General features: G+C 37.5%; 1 protein-coding gene and 1 long non-coding RNA gene across 2 annotated transcripts in view; both read left to right on the top strand.

Moving 5' to 3' along the window:
* Nucleotides 1–1152: 1152 nt before the first annotated feature.
* Nucleotides 1153–18085, top strand: part of LOC117758832 (adhesion G protein-coupled receptor F5-like) — a 31868-nt gene continuing 14935 nt past the window's right edge. The window contains exons 1-15 of the mRNA XM_034580798.1: nucleotides 1153–1253; nucleotides 8326–8432; nucleotides 9554–9605; nucleotides 9741–9884; nucleotides 10596–10601; nucleotides 12460–12609; nucleotides 12729–12896; nucleotides 13169–13195; nucleotides 13860–14009; nucleotides 14129–14296; nucleotides 14569–14595; nucleotides 15260–15409; nucleotides 15529–15696; nucleotides 15969–15995; nucleotides 16660–16809. Coding sequence (XP_034436689.1) covers nucleotides 8331–8432; nucleotides 9554–9605; nucleotides 9741–9884; nucleotides 10596–10601; nucleotides 12460–12609; nucleotides 12729–12896; nucleotides 13169–13195; nucleotides 13860–14009; nucleotides 14129–14296; nucleotides 14569–14595; nucleotides 15260–15409; nucleotides 15529–15696; nucleotides 15969–15995; nucleotides 16660–16809 — 1489 coding nt within the window. The 5' untranslated portion in view covers nucleotides 1153–1253; nucleotides 8326–8330. The remainder of the gene's footprint in view (nucleotides 1254–8325; nucleotides 8433–9553; nucleotides 9606–9740; nucleotides 9885–10595; nucleotides 10602–12459; nucleotides 12610–12728; nucleotides 12897–13168; nucleotides 13196–13859; nucleotides 14010–14128; nucleotides 14297–14568; nucleotides 14596–15259; nucleotides 15410–15528; nucleotides 15697–15968; nucleotides 15996–16659; nucleotides 16810–18085) is intronic.
* LOC117758028 lies at nucleotides 16726–17826 on the top strand. Its single transcript, XR_004613218.1, has 3 exons — nucleotides 16726–16809; nucleotides 16929–17096; nucleotides 17800–17826. It is a non-coding gene; the product is annotated as an uncharacterized LOC117758028 (long non-coding RNA).

Here is an 18085-nt window from a genome sequence, read left to right as displayed (position 1 = left end):
TTGTCGTGGTTTGTGGAGCAGGTGGACCCAAGATGCAGAGGCAGATGCTTCAAACAACAAAAAGTGTCCTTTTAATGGCAAAATCTACTAAACAGGAAAAACAACTAGAATAGGATATCAAAAAAGTCTAAACTGAAAAAACATAGAACACACTGGGGAAAACACTAGGAACTCACAAGCGATGGAGATGACGCAGAGGCCTGACAAGCACAAGAGACGAGGCATTAAAGACAACAAACCGACAAGGGGAAGCACAGAGACTTATATACACAGGGAAGGCAGGGGCAATTGAACACAGGTGGAACACATGAGGACTGGTGCAGGCAATCACAAGGACAGGAAACAGGACAAAGACAGGAAGTGAAGATGGAAAACACACAAGGAGCAGAAACTAAAATAAAACAGGAAACAGAACACAGGGAGAAAACAAAAATCTAAGCACAGAATGAAACACAGAAAGAAACACAGAGTGGGAAATCATGAAACACAGGAACAGGTCAAATACAAACACAAACACTGGGATAGACCTGAAACACAAGGAGGTAATAATCAAACTGAAAACACTCTTCATAAAGAGGCGAGAATAAACAGTCTGGAGTCCTAACCATGACAGTGATGGGTTATAAGTATTTGCTCATCACTCCCATCATATCTATGTAATCATATATGGGGGAGTGATTAAGTCAGAGCCTATACGCCAACACTAACATGTTCTACTGTTGCAATAAACGGTTGAACGTGAGTTGTCTGACTGAAATAAATACATTTCAGTTTCATTTTATGAAAAACATTCATAACACCCTTTTAGGTGCAAAAAAAGAGTCCAGTTTTGAAGCTGCAAACAGCATCATCCCAGACCAAATTAAAGACCCATTCCAAACAGACAGGCACTGCACTAGTTTTTAAAAAGTCATGATCAACACAATGTGAAGAAGAGAAAGAAAGAAGTGGATACCAAATGCCCTCCCATGAACCTCTCCAACCTGCACTCTGACTAGCTGTCGTCCATCATGTTGAACAAAAACACAATCTCTGAATCTATGATCACAATCACAACAATGAAACAGCGAGCTACTGCATTACCCTCCGGCACATCAACATGTCACTTAACTTGTCAGACAGGTGTGTGACTCACAGTATTCCAGTAAGTCCAAGCCTTTTCTTGTATGTTTATTATTGGTCTGCATACGGAGACGTACAGTAAAATGATCATATCCTCCTGACAAGAGCCAGAAGCCAGAAGACATTGAGAGGTAAATGAATAATTTAACAATTTCAAACTGCACTCTTGTTTCACATTACTTGTTGTACCTTCCAGAAAACAGTAGTCCTCTAATGCCCTCTTGATGCTTCATATTACAGAAACAAGCAAAATATCTGCCCGCTCAGATACCTGCATCAAAGCTATTTCAAATTTAATTAATCAGATGGAAGCATCTTGGTGCTAACAGGAAGTATACAGTATTAACTAATATCTTCTTTATTGATACTATAGGTAAGATACATTTGAGCACAATTTATTTATTAGATAATAATTTTTATAAAATCTTGTCATGCTGTCTGGAGAATAGATGTAAGAAAATATCTGACGAGCTGTAGCTGCTAAATTAAAGGGTCATGGTAATGAGATTCTATTTTCTTGTAAAGTTATGTTTAATGTCCAAAATGCAAAATGTATAATGTTTTAGTTATTTAGGAAGGTTGATGAAAAAAATCTGTTGTGTAGCCCAGGCTGGTGAAACAGTAGCTACAGCTCACGAGGATTTTAAATTTGAAAATTACCTTTTCAAGATTAAGTTGATGTCATCGCTCTTCACAATATTCCTTACATCAAGAGTTTATATCATTAAATATATCTTCAGTGTCTGGAGACGTTCTTACTTTCTTACTTTCACTTTGGAGGCATTGGTTTGAATAGTTAATGTTAATCTTAAACATGGCTTTTTCAAAAACATAAAAAATTGTTTGGATCAATGATGTCTTGACCATGCTCACTAAAAAAAAAAACTCTTTTGAATTAACTTAAAAAAATCATGGAAAGTATTTCCACATGATTAAATGGGTTTCAGTATTAAGCAATTATGTTGCTCTGACACAGGGGTAGGCAACCTTTACTTACAAAAGAGCCATTTTGGCTCCTCTTCCCCCAAATAAAATGTGTCTGGAGCCGCAAAACATATTTGATAACACAGCTTATAAAGTTTTATATATAGTTATACTATAAATATAAAAACTAGTTTGTTGCCTTTATGAAATTATAGAACGACAATAAAGAAAACTGTTGACATTTTATTTCTATTTTGACCTGTTACAACAAAGGAAAACACCAAACTCTTATGAAGAGGAGAACAAAATACATTGGCATGTGTAGGCCTACTTTGAAATAAATTAAACACAGAACTATGCTTTTTCGCTCATCTCCAGCCTTGTACTTTTCAGCAAATGCTGTGTGCTTGTTCTGGAAATGTCTTTCAACATTACATTTTTTGTTGTTTGCTAATTTCTCGCCACATATCAAGCATACAGGTAAGCCAACATCGTTGCAGTGAAAGCAAAAGAATCTGTCCACGCAGAATTAACTCTCTATTTTCCTCCCAGACTTTTCTTTTTGGGGATTTATCAATGGTTAGCTTACCAAGGCCGGGGGTCGGAAACTCAAGATTAGTCACCTTCAGGGAAAAGCGCCGGGCCTTAAACGTAATAGGATGTGACGCATATTTTAGTTGACGAAATATTAAAACAAAAAGTGAGAGCAGGTCAGACTGGAGGCGGACACAGAAACTGAAGCACGGTACAAACCAACTGCAGCTTCTGCTCTGAGCAAGAAGCTGCAGCGCTGATCTCTGAGCAGCTGTGACCAGAGAAACTCGGTGTTTTCACTGTTTCCACTGTTAAGAAGCAGCCGCTAAGTCACTTACTGGCTGCTTCACGTGAACGAGCTCTGATCTCACTGTCTGTGTCTCTCTGAGCGAGTGAGTGGGGGCGGGGGGGCGGAGCCCCGGGGCCTATGTGTGTGTGCGCTGTCTGGGAGCACACACACACACACACACACACACACACACACACACACACACACACACACACACACACACAAACACATACACATACACATACACGTTCGCCCGCTCCTGGTATTTCATGACGGCCTGATACGATGATGAAAAATTAACGTGACGTTCACTCATGTTCATCATATGAAAACTGATTCGTTCAGTTCACCATTCGTGAAAATTATGTGCGACATGCACAACCCTTTACAGGGAGCCACTGCAGAGGGGCTGAAGAGCCGCATGCGGGTTGCCGACCCCTGGTCTAACATAATGTTCTTAGGTTGGGTTAGTGTAACTTCTTAAAATTGATTCAATTTAGTTAGTTGAATTAGATCCAACTTAATTTAATACAGTTAGTTGAATTAGGTCTTACTTAATTTAATAGAGTTGATCCAACTGATTTCAAATTAATTAAAATTAAACTATTAAATGGAGTTAATCTATCCCCAAATAATTAAGTTGGCCAAACCGAATTGCTTAGTGCTGAAAGAAAGACATAAAATCACATGTAAATACTTTCCATGATCTAATTAAATCAATTCAAACAATAGCTGTTAAGTGCAAACAATGTGAACAGTAACAAAACACAATGAAATGTTTTAAACGATGGAAACAAGAAAAGACAAACTGTGGATGAGGCAATCAAAATGTATTTCTCCAAAAACACAATGTTTAACACTTTTAGGTGCTTGTAAACAACATAAAAAATACTTTCTCTTAAAATCAATACATTGCTTCCCTTATTTTTCAAAGTGCAAACACTTTCAGGTGCTTGTAAATATAAAAAATATACTTTCCTTTTTTGAGAAATTGAAAAAACAGTTACAACATAAAGAAGCAAATCTACAAAAGTATTCAGTGATTATCTGAACAGTAAAGTGCTGTTAAGAAATGGGGCGCTGTCTAGTAGCCATCACACATTACGGGATTCCATTAAAATTATCATGGCCGAGGGAGCGGTCAGATATGGAAAGTTTGCAAAGTTCTGACTCAACAAATTTCTAAATTGTTTTTAAATGATTGGGGCAATGATATGAGCCGATCAAGGCATAAGATTGATCTGTACCCCACTCACATCAGGACTTACAAGGTCTCAGACCAGACTTTTCTGTCGATTGTTGGGAGGGGCCAATCGGGCATAAATTTGACCAAGAACCTTGTAGTGTGAGGCCAGCATTAGACTCACATTCCCCTTGAAACATTTCACATTCCACTTAAACATCTGTACAACATATTTAGAATGTTAACAGATTAAGAATTCTAGAGCCTGCTCAGTGGCGAGACTTGAAATTTGAGAAAATTATAAACAAAACACTGCTTCGCTTATTTTTAAAGTGCCAACAAAATGTAACTTTAACTTAGTAAAAAACATCTCACAGTTAGGGACATTTTGACATATAAGCCAACAGTGGGCAATCTAAAACATTGTTGAAGAAAAAAAAAAAACTGTTGAGAATCATTGAAAACCTTCTAACACTCTGAGTATTTTAACATCAATTATGTTTTGATTGAACAAGGTTTTTACTGATTGTCAGTCACCTATATAAAGCAATCACCAGGTGTTTTTCCTAAGGTGAGGATGCGCTCAGTCATGTACCTTGTTTGGTTAGTAACGGGAAAGCAATGTTTTGAGAGCTTGCACTTTTGCGGAAAGTTTGTTTCCATTTAGTTTCATAATGATCTTCTGCAGAGCTTCAAAGGTGTATTTTAGCTCTCTGGGGTAGCTCAGGTTTAGAGCGTACACAAGCGCAAGCAACATTGCCACTGCAAAAGGCACATACCTGAACTCATCCAACACCTTCACACCCTTCAGAAGAATTCCGACATCCTCTGGGTCATCACTGGGCCCTGCACCATGGTGCGAATGACAAAGATTATAAAGACTGTCTCTGCCATAGCAGCCAGACTGCTTTCATCGTCGCTCTGTAATTCAGAAAAAAAGCAACTAAAAAGAGAAATAATATTTCATTTATGTGCCTTATATTCCATTTTTTTATAGCACATGTCATTTTTACACTATTAATGTAAAACAGCTATCACCAACTATCTTCAAATAATCAAAGCAAATACATTCCAAATGTTTTTAGAGCTGATCTTTTGAAAGTTTTAAGGGCAATGTGAATTCAAAGGAAAATTAACGTTGATCATCCTCATAGTGAAGATTAAGTTAAATCAACATACCAAGTACTCTCTCACCAGCGTCTCTGGATCTTCATTCAAGTAGACGTGAAAGACTTCAGTATGCATTCTCTTTTGACATCAATGCTGTCAGTCCAAGTATGCAGATTAGAGAGAATATGAGAAAAAAAATAAAGAAAAAACACATTAGGAAAACCATCACGACCAACCAGCATAGTAGCTTTCACACACCTGATGCAGGCTTATCACAATGTGAAAAGCCTTTAGAAGCTAAAGTAGATGTGTATGCAGTAATTTTGACTCTTTGACCCCCCTCACATATTTAACATATTTGAGACAAATCTTTACTATGTCTACATACAATATACATTCTCTTTTAAAGCATTGTACATTTAGAGAAATATATTAACTACATACAATGATTAAAGCCTAGCAGTACTACTTGTCCATATTCACAAACCCACCAATTATGCCAACTGTATCTTGTTTTCATGTTTATGAAATTCTATGGGATTTTTTGGCAGTTCATCTGCCTCAAACATTCCCTCCGATCAGGGTTCATTATATCTAATACCTGGACTTCCAGGATAAGTGTGAGAAATTAATATGTTTCATTCATTGTTTAAAATGTTTGATCTGTCTCCCTTGAACTCAGCCTTTCTTGGCAAACACCTTGATTAGGTCTGCAGCGTGAGCATCCAGCTCAGAGAAGAACCTTGACTCTAAATGGATTGTTGTGATTCTCTTGAATTCCACACACACCTACAAAGATAGGTCAGACTGAAAATAAATGTGTCTATCAATATTAGTTTTCTCCATACAAATTCCACTATCAGAGTCAGTGAATCCTAACCAGTTTATGAATCTGATTCTGCCAATAGGTCTTTTATATAGCTCACGCACATGGAAGAGAGCCGGCCACCTCGTTTTGAAATACGCTATCATTGGTGCCTCTCGAACTACTTCTTGCCTCCTGTAAGCAAAGGTCACATTTGCCCCACCCAAAAATAACCACATCAAATTTCTGACGATGGTCCTGCAGTCTAAATGTGTCTGCATGAGTGAGTCACGTGCTCCGCCAAGCTCGACTCGTATTTATATCAACTCGTTATCTAGTCACACTGTCCTGATGCGCTAACGTTACTCACTATTTCTGCTAGCAAATGTTCTTTCGTCATAAAATAAGCCGTAATGGAGCTCTGCTCACCTGTACCGGTGTTCAGACACGCCGCGTCTTCCCTGCTGTAGCTGCTGATTTATCACATTTCTTGTGTTCCCTTCTCACACGATTTAACGTTATTCTTCAGTTTACTACTTATATAAAAGTATTTGAGTACCTATTTTTAAAGCTATAGAAGCACAACTAGCAACACAAAACACTGTGGTAACTCGGCATGTGTGACAGACGACTTTCTAAGTTGGATAAAAACCCACTAACACCGAGTAACAAATAAACTGCTGGGTCCTAATAAGAAAATTAATAGACTAACAGCTGATGAGATTTCTGATCAATATTTCGTTCGCATATAAGTGGATGGAAACTGATTTTCCCTTACCTTTTCCAATGCGCCTGACGTACACCACCGGTAACGTACCTGACTTCTGGTATTTTCTCTTCTCGCGATGTCTCATAGGTGTGTTCTCGCGATGATTGCCGTGCTTCTCATATCAGTTCATATCCACGTGACTGAATCTTATTAAAGTGAAGTTGTTGAATATTTTGCAAATCAGATGCAATGTAATCACGTCCATCTTGCTAACATGAAATTATATCATACAAAATACATTTTGCATTCAAGTAAATAGGACAGCCAGCCAATATCCATTTTTTGAGTGCTCTAGAAAATGACCAATTAGATGAATTTTCATTAGAGTACAAAGTTCCTGAATGAGAAGTCAAATGCACACAAAAATGTTGCCTTTTGGAACTTGGATATATATATATATCTAACTCAGCTGTGCTGACCACACAATGACAGGATTCAATTCAGGAACCAGGTGTTAAGGGCCCAGCAACAAAACCTCAGCAGAGCTCAAAACAAAAGACACTTTTCACCTTAATCAGTGAAGAGGTGAGTTTAACAAAATCTCATAATTTACCAAAAACTCATTAAGGACAAAGTCTATTTACCTCACAGGTAGAGAGTAAAATAGAACTTAAAGCACTTTAACTCTAACTGGTTCTCTTTAACTCTCAAACACTTTAACTCTCAAACACATTCCCCCCTTACTCCTTTTGTTCGGATTGGTCCATTTGGCTTAGTCAGTGTTTGCTTGTAAAGATCTTTTGACAAATGATACCACAAGCGAAGCGATGGTATGAGGTTCAGCATCACCGTACATGGTGTTGTTTGCTGCTGCATAATTAAAAGTGGGCCAGGAAATGAGAAGCGTTACCGTACGGGGTGTGGGCTAACTATTTGCTGTAATGCCAAGGTCAGTCCTTCCTTTGTAAGGTACCTCGCAATGAAGATTTTGTGTTAATGGCGTCCATGCTGTTGACAGTTGTGAAATAATTAAAAGAGGGACGCTTAAGAGGCCCACATAGCAACTGACCCACTGGGATTCAGAAGTTCTGTTTATGATATATTTGCATGCATGTGTATGCTAATGCATGCACTGTTGGCACAACTTTCAACAGCATGGACGCCATTAACACAGCATTTTTATTGTGAGGTACCTTACAAAGGAAGGACTGACCTTGGCACGACAGCAAATGGTTAGCATACTGACAGTATAAGAAAGAGCCAACTGCGTCATAGCCTTGTGAATGACTCAGGCTAACAATAGCCTTCAGAGTTAATTGACACATACAGAACAATCAGTGCTTAATTTAGATGGGTGTCACCTTGTTCTTATTTTTGCATTGGGTTAGGTAATAAGTGGAACAATAAGGACTGAAACAGGTTGAATATTTCAAACATTATTTCATTTCTTTGGTGAGAACTGGTAGAACTTGAAAATTAGATTAAATTAGTTAAAATGTCATTCATTTCAGCTCATGGAACATAAGGTATGTCACATTTCATGGAAATACACCTGCTGTTTATATTTTTGGTAAATATGAGTATTAAATGGATGTGTACATTTCCCCTGACTGATTTAATAAGAATAAAACACTGTGTTTTCTCTCTAGTCAGGATGGCATTACCGAAGGCAATGAGATTTGTGATTGTTCTTCTGGCTATTATCTACAGTCTGGAGCATCAGGGATACAGAACATCTCTCAATGTTTTCATTCAGGTAAGATTCATAATTAATCATTACCAATAAGCATGAAGTAAAACCACTTAAGGTTGTAGCTCTGTGCCACAGGAATTATTCTGATCTAGTAGTTAAATAATAATACTGTCAAAACTAAAAAAATACTCCAGGGCAAGTTATGTAAAAGCCCAATTTATCATCATGACCAAACTGCGCTAAAGCATCAGATGTATAAGTACATGTTCTGCATCAAATATTACATGATCCAATATTTGATCACAGGGACGTGCTCATACATTTTGAGGGGCCATTGCTCAAACCTGAAAAAAAGTGCAACCCCACCCCCACCCCCCATGCTAGTGTGAGTTAACACATTAGTGCATATAAGCTACAGTTCACTGTGAACTCGTCAAAGCAGCAATATGATTTTGCACCTAGAGGTTAACACTGTCATCTATCCAACTGCAAACCACAATATTTAAACTTTGAAAATAAACTTTTTAGAAATAAATTCAGATCATTATGAGTGGACATTGTGTAAAATGTAATTTTGCAATTTCAGTCTCCCAACCTCAATGTAAATGTCAGTTTGGAAAGTGTCACATGATAAGGAGCATAGAGCATTGTTTGCATAATTTCTTATCAACTTTATGATTGAATGGTATCACAATTTAATTTGGTGAAATATTAGAAACTATTGGGCTACTCATATTTATGCATCCACTATAATAATAAAACAGCAAATGGGAAGTTGCCCACGCAACTTTAGCCGTATGCTTTGCACATCCATGTACTGTATGTAAATGTATTAACTTGGGTTTGTTTTCCAAAATGTTTGCTCTTTGTGAAATATAACATTTTCGAATATTCATTTTAAATACTCCCTTTGAAAACTCCTTTTAGGCCTAGTGTGTGTGTGTGGATGTGGGTGTGTGGGTGTGTGTAAAAGTAACTCGGAAGTATAGTTCTCAAATAAATGAGGTGGAGTAAAGAGTGTATTGTGGAAGTATAAAAAAGCAGAAAAAAAGTACTGAAGGTACAACACTGCAGTACTAGTAAATTTACATATTTACTTTTCACTAAGTATAACTGATCTGGAGAATTTGTATACGTTATAATTACTTTCATTGATATTGTTCTATGGAATTTGATTTTTCCAGAAACTGATGGGTACAAAAGCTTCAGGCAGTCATGCCATAGAAAAAAGAGTGGGTGAGTCACACTGTGATGGTATCAACAGAATGTAAGGACTGTGTCAGTGAGCATCCTACTTACTGTCTGTGTGCATATTTGAGCAAACAATATTGACTATTGATGCGTCTTTGTGTCTATTTCATGTCTCCTCAGCTTCCTTAGATTCCTCTGAGTACGTATTCCAAGCTGTTTTGAACTTGTCTGACCTGGAGCATCTCAGAGCTATTTTGAGCTCAAACACTTTTATTACACTGGATGAAAGTAATGCTTTAGTTACCAACATTAAAGCCACAACAGGTATAATAGCCCTCCTTGTTATTTCCCCATTGTTTGCTACAGCATTGAATGTGTTTTTTCCTGTTACTAAACTTGTCATTAAACCTTGATGTGTTGTGCTAATGTTTCTTCACAGTGTGTTACTCAAATGGGACTGGATTCCAGTGCAGATGCGAAGAGAACCTTTCCTGGTCATATAATAACTGCATTATTTATGGAGCGTGTGATGCCATCATCGGTGACACATGTGGATGCCTTAATGCTCTTCCAGCTGATGGCCAATACTGCCAGACAATCTCCACCCCACCAGGTATGCCTGATTGGTTAGCAGCAAAGGCATATAACATATTGTTCCTGTTTCCATCAGTAGATGGTAGAAAGTACAGATTTTTACCCTGACAGATATACTGCAAGTACAGGCATACCATTTGCCCTTTTTCGAATGGATGGGGCCCAAATATAGACGCTAGAGACAGAGCAATGTGGTGCATTAATTTATTTTCAAAAGGAAAAATGTTTGATGCTGGGTTAAGAAGGCAAATGTCAAAGCCCCAGAAACAAAACAAATCAGCCAACAAGTCCAAATTAGCCCATTAGAGACAGGTAAGACAGAAAACCATCAAGGAAACTAGCACTGCACAGGGCTACACTTTGACATACATGATCCATGTCATGATGGCTGCACTCACAGCAGTGAAAAGTTATGTATATTGTTGTGTATGGTGGTGACAGAATTGTGTGATGGGTTTTCTCCTGTTTTCCAACACAGTCACTGTGGACGCTGATTTGGTCATTGAGCTGCACATCCCAGTCTCCAGCATATCATCAAATGTTTTCAGAGAAACTCTGAGAAGGTTCAGCTTCCCCTACATTGTCAATCAGACTTTGAATGTAACAGGAGTTAATATGACCACAGGTGAGAACTCCTGTTTATTTTGTTTCATTACATAAACTGTGTAGCTGATTTAAAGCTGTTTTATCAAACACTGTATCATTTATATTCTGTGACTTGATGTTTTCTTATCTCGATGAAAGTTTGCTATCCAAACTCAACTGGAGGTCTGCCGTGTCAGTGTGAGGATCAGTTTGTCTGGTCATGTGACCAGTGTAAGAACTATGGTGTGTGCGGTAACCTCACCACACACACCTGTGGATGCATAAATGGACTTCCTTCTGACGGAGGGTTGTGTGAACCAATCACAAGTAAGCATTACTGTTAAGTAGCTGTTCTTATAAAAGTGGTGCTCTCAGTAAAAAGGACAACAAATAAATATTTACTGTATCTGCCTGGCTGTACTACTGGTGTTGACCAATGACTTTATTTAAAGATGGACAATATGACAGCTTCCAAAAACTGAAGCAAAAGAGGCTTGATCACCACCTGGTGGCTGGCAGCACTATGGTCATAAATCATGCCTAATCCATGTTAGGTTCTGGGGCATGGACCCAACAAAAAAGTCAAAGTTTAGAACAAACATTTCAGGTAGTTCTTGTCACACTGATGTTTGTTCATGTGCTCATGTTTCCTGTAAGTTTGAATTTAATTATTAATTTTATGCAATGGAAGAATGCGAGCTAGTTATGACTGCCAGCTGAGACTGACTCTTGATTGGTCAAGAACGTGTATCGATGAGGCCTTTCAACTGTGCGTCCATCCTCCGATAGTTATTTTGGCTCTAAATATGCAAGATGGCAGTGTTGGTATAATGGGAGGAAGTGAAGGAGCATTGTCCATCTTTATATACAGTCTATGGTGTTGATCTATACATGGTTAGAGTTGTGTTGACTTATCTGTTTAACACCATGTCATGTTAAAGTGATGTGATGTTAATCATGAATAAAAGTGCAATGTTTTTTCTGTCAGAAAACTGTGGTGAAGTTATTTAATGACTCATGTTGCTCTGCAGGTATTCCTCCATGTCCACTACCTTATGGTAAGAGAAACATTTTCCTTTGTTTTTATGTTCAGAGGATTTTTTAGTACATGGAGACACTTACTGGACAATAAAACTAAAAGAACTTTAATCAAATAGCTGGTTTCGGTACATAGTTGACAAACAATCTGTGGTGTGGACACAGCAGGTTTCTATCATGTTTCCTTGTTAAATTGATACCACACGTTTAGTTAAAAAAGATTAACACTGTTATACTATCAACATTTAACACGTTGAAAACATTAGAAGATATTTGTTTATACTTAAACTGCTACTAATGTTTATTAAGGTTTCTTAACAGTGATAAATACAACAATACCTCCATCACTTAATTGTAAAGTAAAGGATGTGCGTATTTCTGAAGACCGTTACTGGCACTTTAACATTCAAAAACTCTCGTAGTTTTAGAAACATGAGTCTTTGAATGGTTTAGAAATGTACATGTTTACTTCTAGGTTCATACAACTTACACACTATAGACCATGAACTCTCAACTCAAGCAAAAGAACAAATACTTTAAATAGTTTGCACAGGACAACATTTTGATCAACATGATCCATGTCATGATGGCTGCACTCACAGCAGTGAAAAGGTATGTATATTGTTGTGTATGGTGGTGACAGACTAATGTGTGATGGGTTTTCTCCTGTTTTCCACCACAGTGGATGCTGATTTGGTCCTTGAGCTGCACATCCCAGTCTCCAGCATATCATCAAATGGCATTGATGTTTTCAGAGAAACTCTGAGAAGGTTCAGCTTCCCCTACATTGTCAATCAGACTTTGAATGTAACAGGAGTTAATATGACCACAGGTGAGAACTCCTGTTTATTTTGTTTCATTACATAAACTGTGTAGCTGATTTAAAGCTGTTTTATCAAACACTGTATCATTTATATTCTGTGACTTGATGTTTTCTTATCTCGATGAAAGTTTGCTATCCAAACTCAACTGGAGCTCTGCAGTGTCAGTGTGAGGATCAGTTTGTCTGGTCATGTGACCAGTGTAAGACCTATGGTGTGTGCGGTAACCTCACCACACACACCTGTGGATGCATAAATGGACTTCCTTCTGACGGAGGGTTGTGTGAACCAATCACAAGTAAGCATTACTGTTAAGTAGCTGTTCTTATAAAAGCGGCTCTAAAAATGCAAGATGGCAGTGTTGGTATAATTGGAGGAAGTGAAGGAGCATTGTCCATCTTTATATACAGTCTATGGTGTTGATCTATACATGGTTAGAGTTGTGTTGACTTATCTATTTAACACCATGTCATGTTAAAGTGATGTGATGTTAATCATGAATAAAAGTGCAATGTTTTTTCTGTCAGAAAACTGTGGTGAAGTTATTTAATGACTCATGTTGCTCTGCAGGTATTCCTCCATGTCCACTACCTTATGGTAAGAGAAACATTTTCCTTTGTTTTTATGTTCAGAGGATTTTCTAGTACATGGAGACACTTACTGGACAATAAAACTAAAAGAACTTTAATCAAATAGCTGGTTTCGGTACATAGTTGACTGAAATAATCTGTGGTGTGCAGACAGCAGGTTTCTATCATGTTTCCTTGTTAAATTGATACCACACGTTTAGTTAAAAAAGATTAACACTGTTATACTATCAACATTTAACACGTTGAAAACATTAGAAGATATTTGATTATACTTAAACTGCTACTAATGTTTATTAAGGTTTCTTAACAGTGATAAATACAACAATACCTCCATCACTTAATTGTAAAGTAAAGGATGTGCGTATTTCTGAAGACCGTTACTGGCACTTTAACATTCAAAAACTCTCGTAGTTTTAGAAACATGAGTCTTTGAATGGTTTAGAAATGTACATGTTTACTTCTAGGTTCATACAACTTACACACTATAGACCATGAACTCTCAACTCAAGCAAAAGAACAAATAGTTTAAATAGTTTGCACAGGACAACATTTTGATCAACATGATCCATGTCATGATGGCTGCACTCACAGCAGTGAAAAGGTATGTATATTGTTGTGTATGGTGGTGACAGACTAATGTGTGATGGGTTTTCTCCTGTTTTCCACCACAGTGGACGCTGATTTGGTCCTTGAGCTGCACATCCCAGTCTCCAGCATATCATCAAATGGCATTGATGTTTTCAGAGAAACTCTGAGAAGGTTCAGCTTCCCCTACATTGTCAATCAGACTTTGAATGTAACAGGAGTTAATATGACCACAGGTGAGAACTCCTGTTTATTTTGTTTCATTACATAAACTGTGTAGCTGATTTAAAGCTGTTTTATCAAACACTGTATCATTTATATTCTGTGACTTGATGTTTTCTTATCTCGATGAAAGTTTGCTATCCAAACTCAACTGGAGCTCTGCAGTGTCAGTGTGAGGATCAGTTTGTCTGGTCATGTGACCAGTGTAAGACCTATGGTGTGTGCGGTAACCTCACCACACACACCTGTGGATGCATAAATGGACTTCCTTCTGACGGAGGGTTGTGTGAACCAATCACAAGTAAGCATTACTGTTAAGTAGCTGTTCTTATAAAAGCGGCTCTAAAAATGCAAGATGGCAGTGTTGGTATAATTGGAGGAAGTGAAGGAGCATTGTCCATCTTTATATACAGTCTATGGTGTTGATCTATACATGGTTAGAGTTGTGTTGACTTATCTATTTAACACCATGTCATGTTAAAGTGATGTGATGTTAATCATGAATAAAAGTGCAATGTTTTTTCTGTCAGAAAACTGTGGTGAAGTTATTTAATGACTCATGTTGCTCTGCAGGTATTCCTCCATGTCCACTACCTTATGGTAAGAGAAACATTTTCCTTTGTTTTTATGTTCAGAGGATTTTCTAGTACATGGAGACACTTACTGGACAATAAAACTAAAAGAACTTTAATCAAATAGCTGGTTTCGGTACATAGTTGACTGAAATAATCTGTGGTGTGCAGACAGCAGGTTTCTATCATGTTTCCTTGTTAAATTGATACCACACGTTTAGTTAAAAAAGATTAACACTGTTATACTATCAACATTTAACACGTTGAAAACATTAGAAGATATTTGATTATACTTAAACTGCTACTAATGTTTATTAAGGTTTCTTAACAGTGATAAATACAACAATACCTCCATCACTTAATTGTAAAGTAAAGGATGTGCGTATTTCTGAAGACCGTTACTGGCACTTTAACATTCAAAAACTCTCGTAGTTTTAGAAACATGAGTCTTTGAATGGTTTAGAAATGTACATGTTTACTTCTAGGTTCATACAACTTACACACTATAGACCATGAACTCTCAACTCAAGCAAAAGAACAAATAGTTTAAATAGTTTGCACAGGACAACATTTTGATCAACATGATCCATGTCATGATGGCTGCACTCACAGCAGTGAAAAGGTATGTATATTGTTGTGTATGGTGGTGACAGACTAATGTGTGATGGGTTTTCTCCTGTTTTCCACCACAGTGGACGCTGATTTGGTCCTTGAGCTGCACATCCCAGTCTCCAGCATATCATCAAATGGCATTGATGTTTTCAGAGAAACTCTGAGAAGGTTCAGCTTCCCCTACATTGTCAATCAGACTTTGAATGTAACAGGAGTTAATATGACCACAGGTGAGAACTCCTGTTTATTTTGTTTCATTACATAAACTGTGTAGCTGATTTAAAGCTGTTTTATCAAACACTGTATCATTTATATTCTGTGACTTGATGTTTTCTTATCTCGATGAAAGTTTGCTATCCAAACTCAACTGGAGCTCTGCAGTGTCAGTGTGAGGATCAGTTTGTCTGGTCATGTGACCAGTGTAAGACCTATGGTGTGTGCGGTAACCTCACCACACACACCTGTGGATGCATAAATGGACTTCCTTCTGACGGAGGGTTGTGTGAACCAATCACAAGTAAGCATTACTTTTAAGTAGCTGTTCTTATAAAAGTGGCTCTAAAAATGCAAGATGGCAGTGTTGGTATAATGGGAGGAAGTGAAGGAGCATTGTCCATCTTTATATACAGTCTATGGTGTTGATCTATACATGGTTAGAGTTGTGTTGACTTATCTGTTTAACACCATGTCATGTTAAAGTGATGTGATGTTAATCATGAATAAAAGTGTAATGTTTTTTCTGTCAGAAAACTGTGGTGAAGTTATTTAATGACTCATGTTGCTCTGCAGGTATTCCTCCATGTCCACTACCTTATGGTAAGAGAAACATTTTCCTTTGTTTTTATGTTCAGAGGATTTTCTAGTACATGGAGACACTTACTGGACAATAAAACTAAAAGAACTTTAATCAAATAGCTGGTTTCGGTACATAGTTGACTGAAATAATCTGTGGTGTGCAGACAGCAGGTTCCTATCATGTTTCCTTGTTAAATTGATACCACACGTTTAGTTAAAAAAGATTAACACTGTTATACTATCAACATTTAACACGTTGAAAACATTAGAAGATATTTGATTATACTTAAACTGCTACTAATGTTTATTAAGGTTTCTTAACAGTGATAAATACAACAATACCTCCATCACTTAATTGTAAAGTAAAGGATGTGCGTATTTCTGAAGACTGTTACTGGCACTTTAACATTCAAAAACTCTCGTAGTTTTAGAAACATGAGTCTTTGAATGGTTTAGAAATGTACATGTTTACTTCTAGGTTCATACAACTTACACACTATAGACCATGAACTCTCAACTCAAGCAAAAGAACAAATAGTTTAAATAGTTTGCACAGGACAACAGTGTGATCAACATGATCCATGTCATGATGGCTGCACTCACAGCAGTGAAAAGGTATGTATATTGTTGTGTATGGTGGTGACAGACTAATGTGTGATGGGTTTTCTCCTGTTTTCCACCACAGTGGATGCTGATTTGGTCCTTGAGCTGCACATCCCAGTCTCCAGCATATCATCAAATGGCTTTGATGTTTTCAGAGAAACTCTGAGAAGGTTCAGCTTCCCCTACATTGTCAATCAGACTTTGAATGTAACAGGAGTTAATATGACCACAGGTGAGAACTCCTGTTTATTTTGTTTCATTACATAAACTGTGTAGCTGATTTAAAGCTGTTTTATCAAACACTGTATCATTTATATTCTGTGACTTGATGTTTTCTTATCTCGATGAAAGTTTGCTATCCAAACTCAACTGGAGCTCTGCAGTGTCAGTGTGAGGATCAGTTTGTCTGGTCATGTGACCAGTGTAAGACCTATGGTGTGTGCGGTAACCTCACCACACACACCTGTGGATGCATAAATGGACTTCCTTCTGACGGAGGGTTGTGTGAACCAATCACAAGTAAGCATTACTGTTAAGTAGCTGTTCTTATAAAAGTGGTGCTCTCAGTAAAAAGGACAACAAATAAATATTTACTGTATCTGCCTGGCTGGACTACTGGTGTTGACCAATGACTTTATTTAAAGATGGACAATATGACAGCTTCCAAAAACTGAAGCAAAAGAGGCTTGATCACCACCTGGTGGCTGGCAGCACTATGGTCATAAATCATGCCTAATCCATGTTAGGTTCTGGGGCATGGACCCAACAAAAAAGTCAAAGATCAGAACCAATGTTTTAGGTAGTTCTTGTCACACTGATGTTTGTTCATGTGCTCATGTTTCCTGTAAGTTTGAATTCAATTATTAATTTTATGCAATGGAAGAAAGCGAGCTAGTTATGACTGCCAGCTGAGACTGACTCGTGATTGGTCAAGAACGTGTATCGATGAGTCCTTTCAACTGTGCGTCCATCCTCCGATAGTTATTTTGGCTCTAAATATGCAAGATGGCAGTGTTGGTATAATGGGAGGAAGTGAAGGAGCATTGTCCATCTTTATATACAGTCTATGGTGTTGATCTATACATGTTAGAGTTGTGTTGACTTATCTGTTTAACACCATGTCATGTTAAAGTGATGTGATGTTAATCATGAATAAAAGTGCAATGTTTTTTCTGTCAGAAAACTGTGGTGAAGTTATTTAATGACTCATGTTGCTCTGCAGGTATTCCTCCATGTCCACTACCTTATGGTAAGAGAAACATTTTCCTTTGTTTTTATGTTCAGAGGATTTTTTAGTACATGGAGACACTTACTGGACAATAAAACTAAAAGAACTTTAATCTAATAGCTGGTTTCGGTACATACTTGACTCAAACAATCTGTGGTGTGGACACAGCAGGTTTCTATCAGGTTTCCTTGTTAAATTGATACCCCACGTTTAGTTAAAAAAGATTAACACTGTTATACTATTTACATATAACACATTGAAAACATAAGAAGACATTTGA

This window comes from Hippoglossus hippoglossus, chromosome 24 (genome assembly GCF_009819705.1).
Source record: "Hippoglossus hippoglossus isolate fHipHip1 chromosome 24, fHipHip1.pri, whole genome shotgun sequence".
Classification (NCBI taxonomy): Eukaryota; Metazoa; Chordata; class Actinopteri; order Pleuronectiformes; family Pleuronectidae; genus Hippoglossus; species Hippoglossus hippoglossus.
The sequence above is the reverse complement of the archived record's forward strand: the minus strand, read 5'-3'. Positions and strand labels throughout refer to the sequence as shown.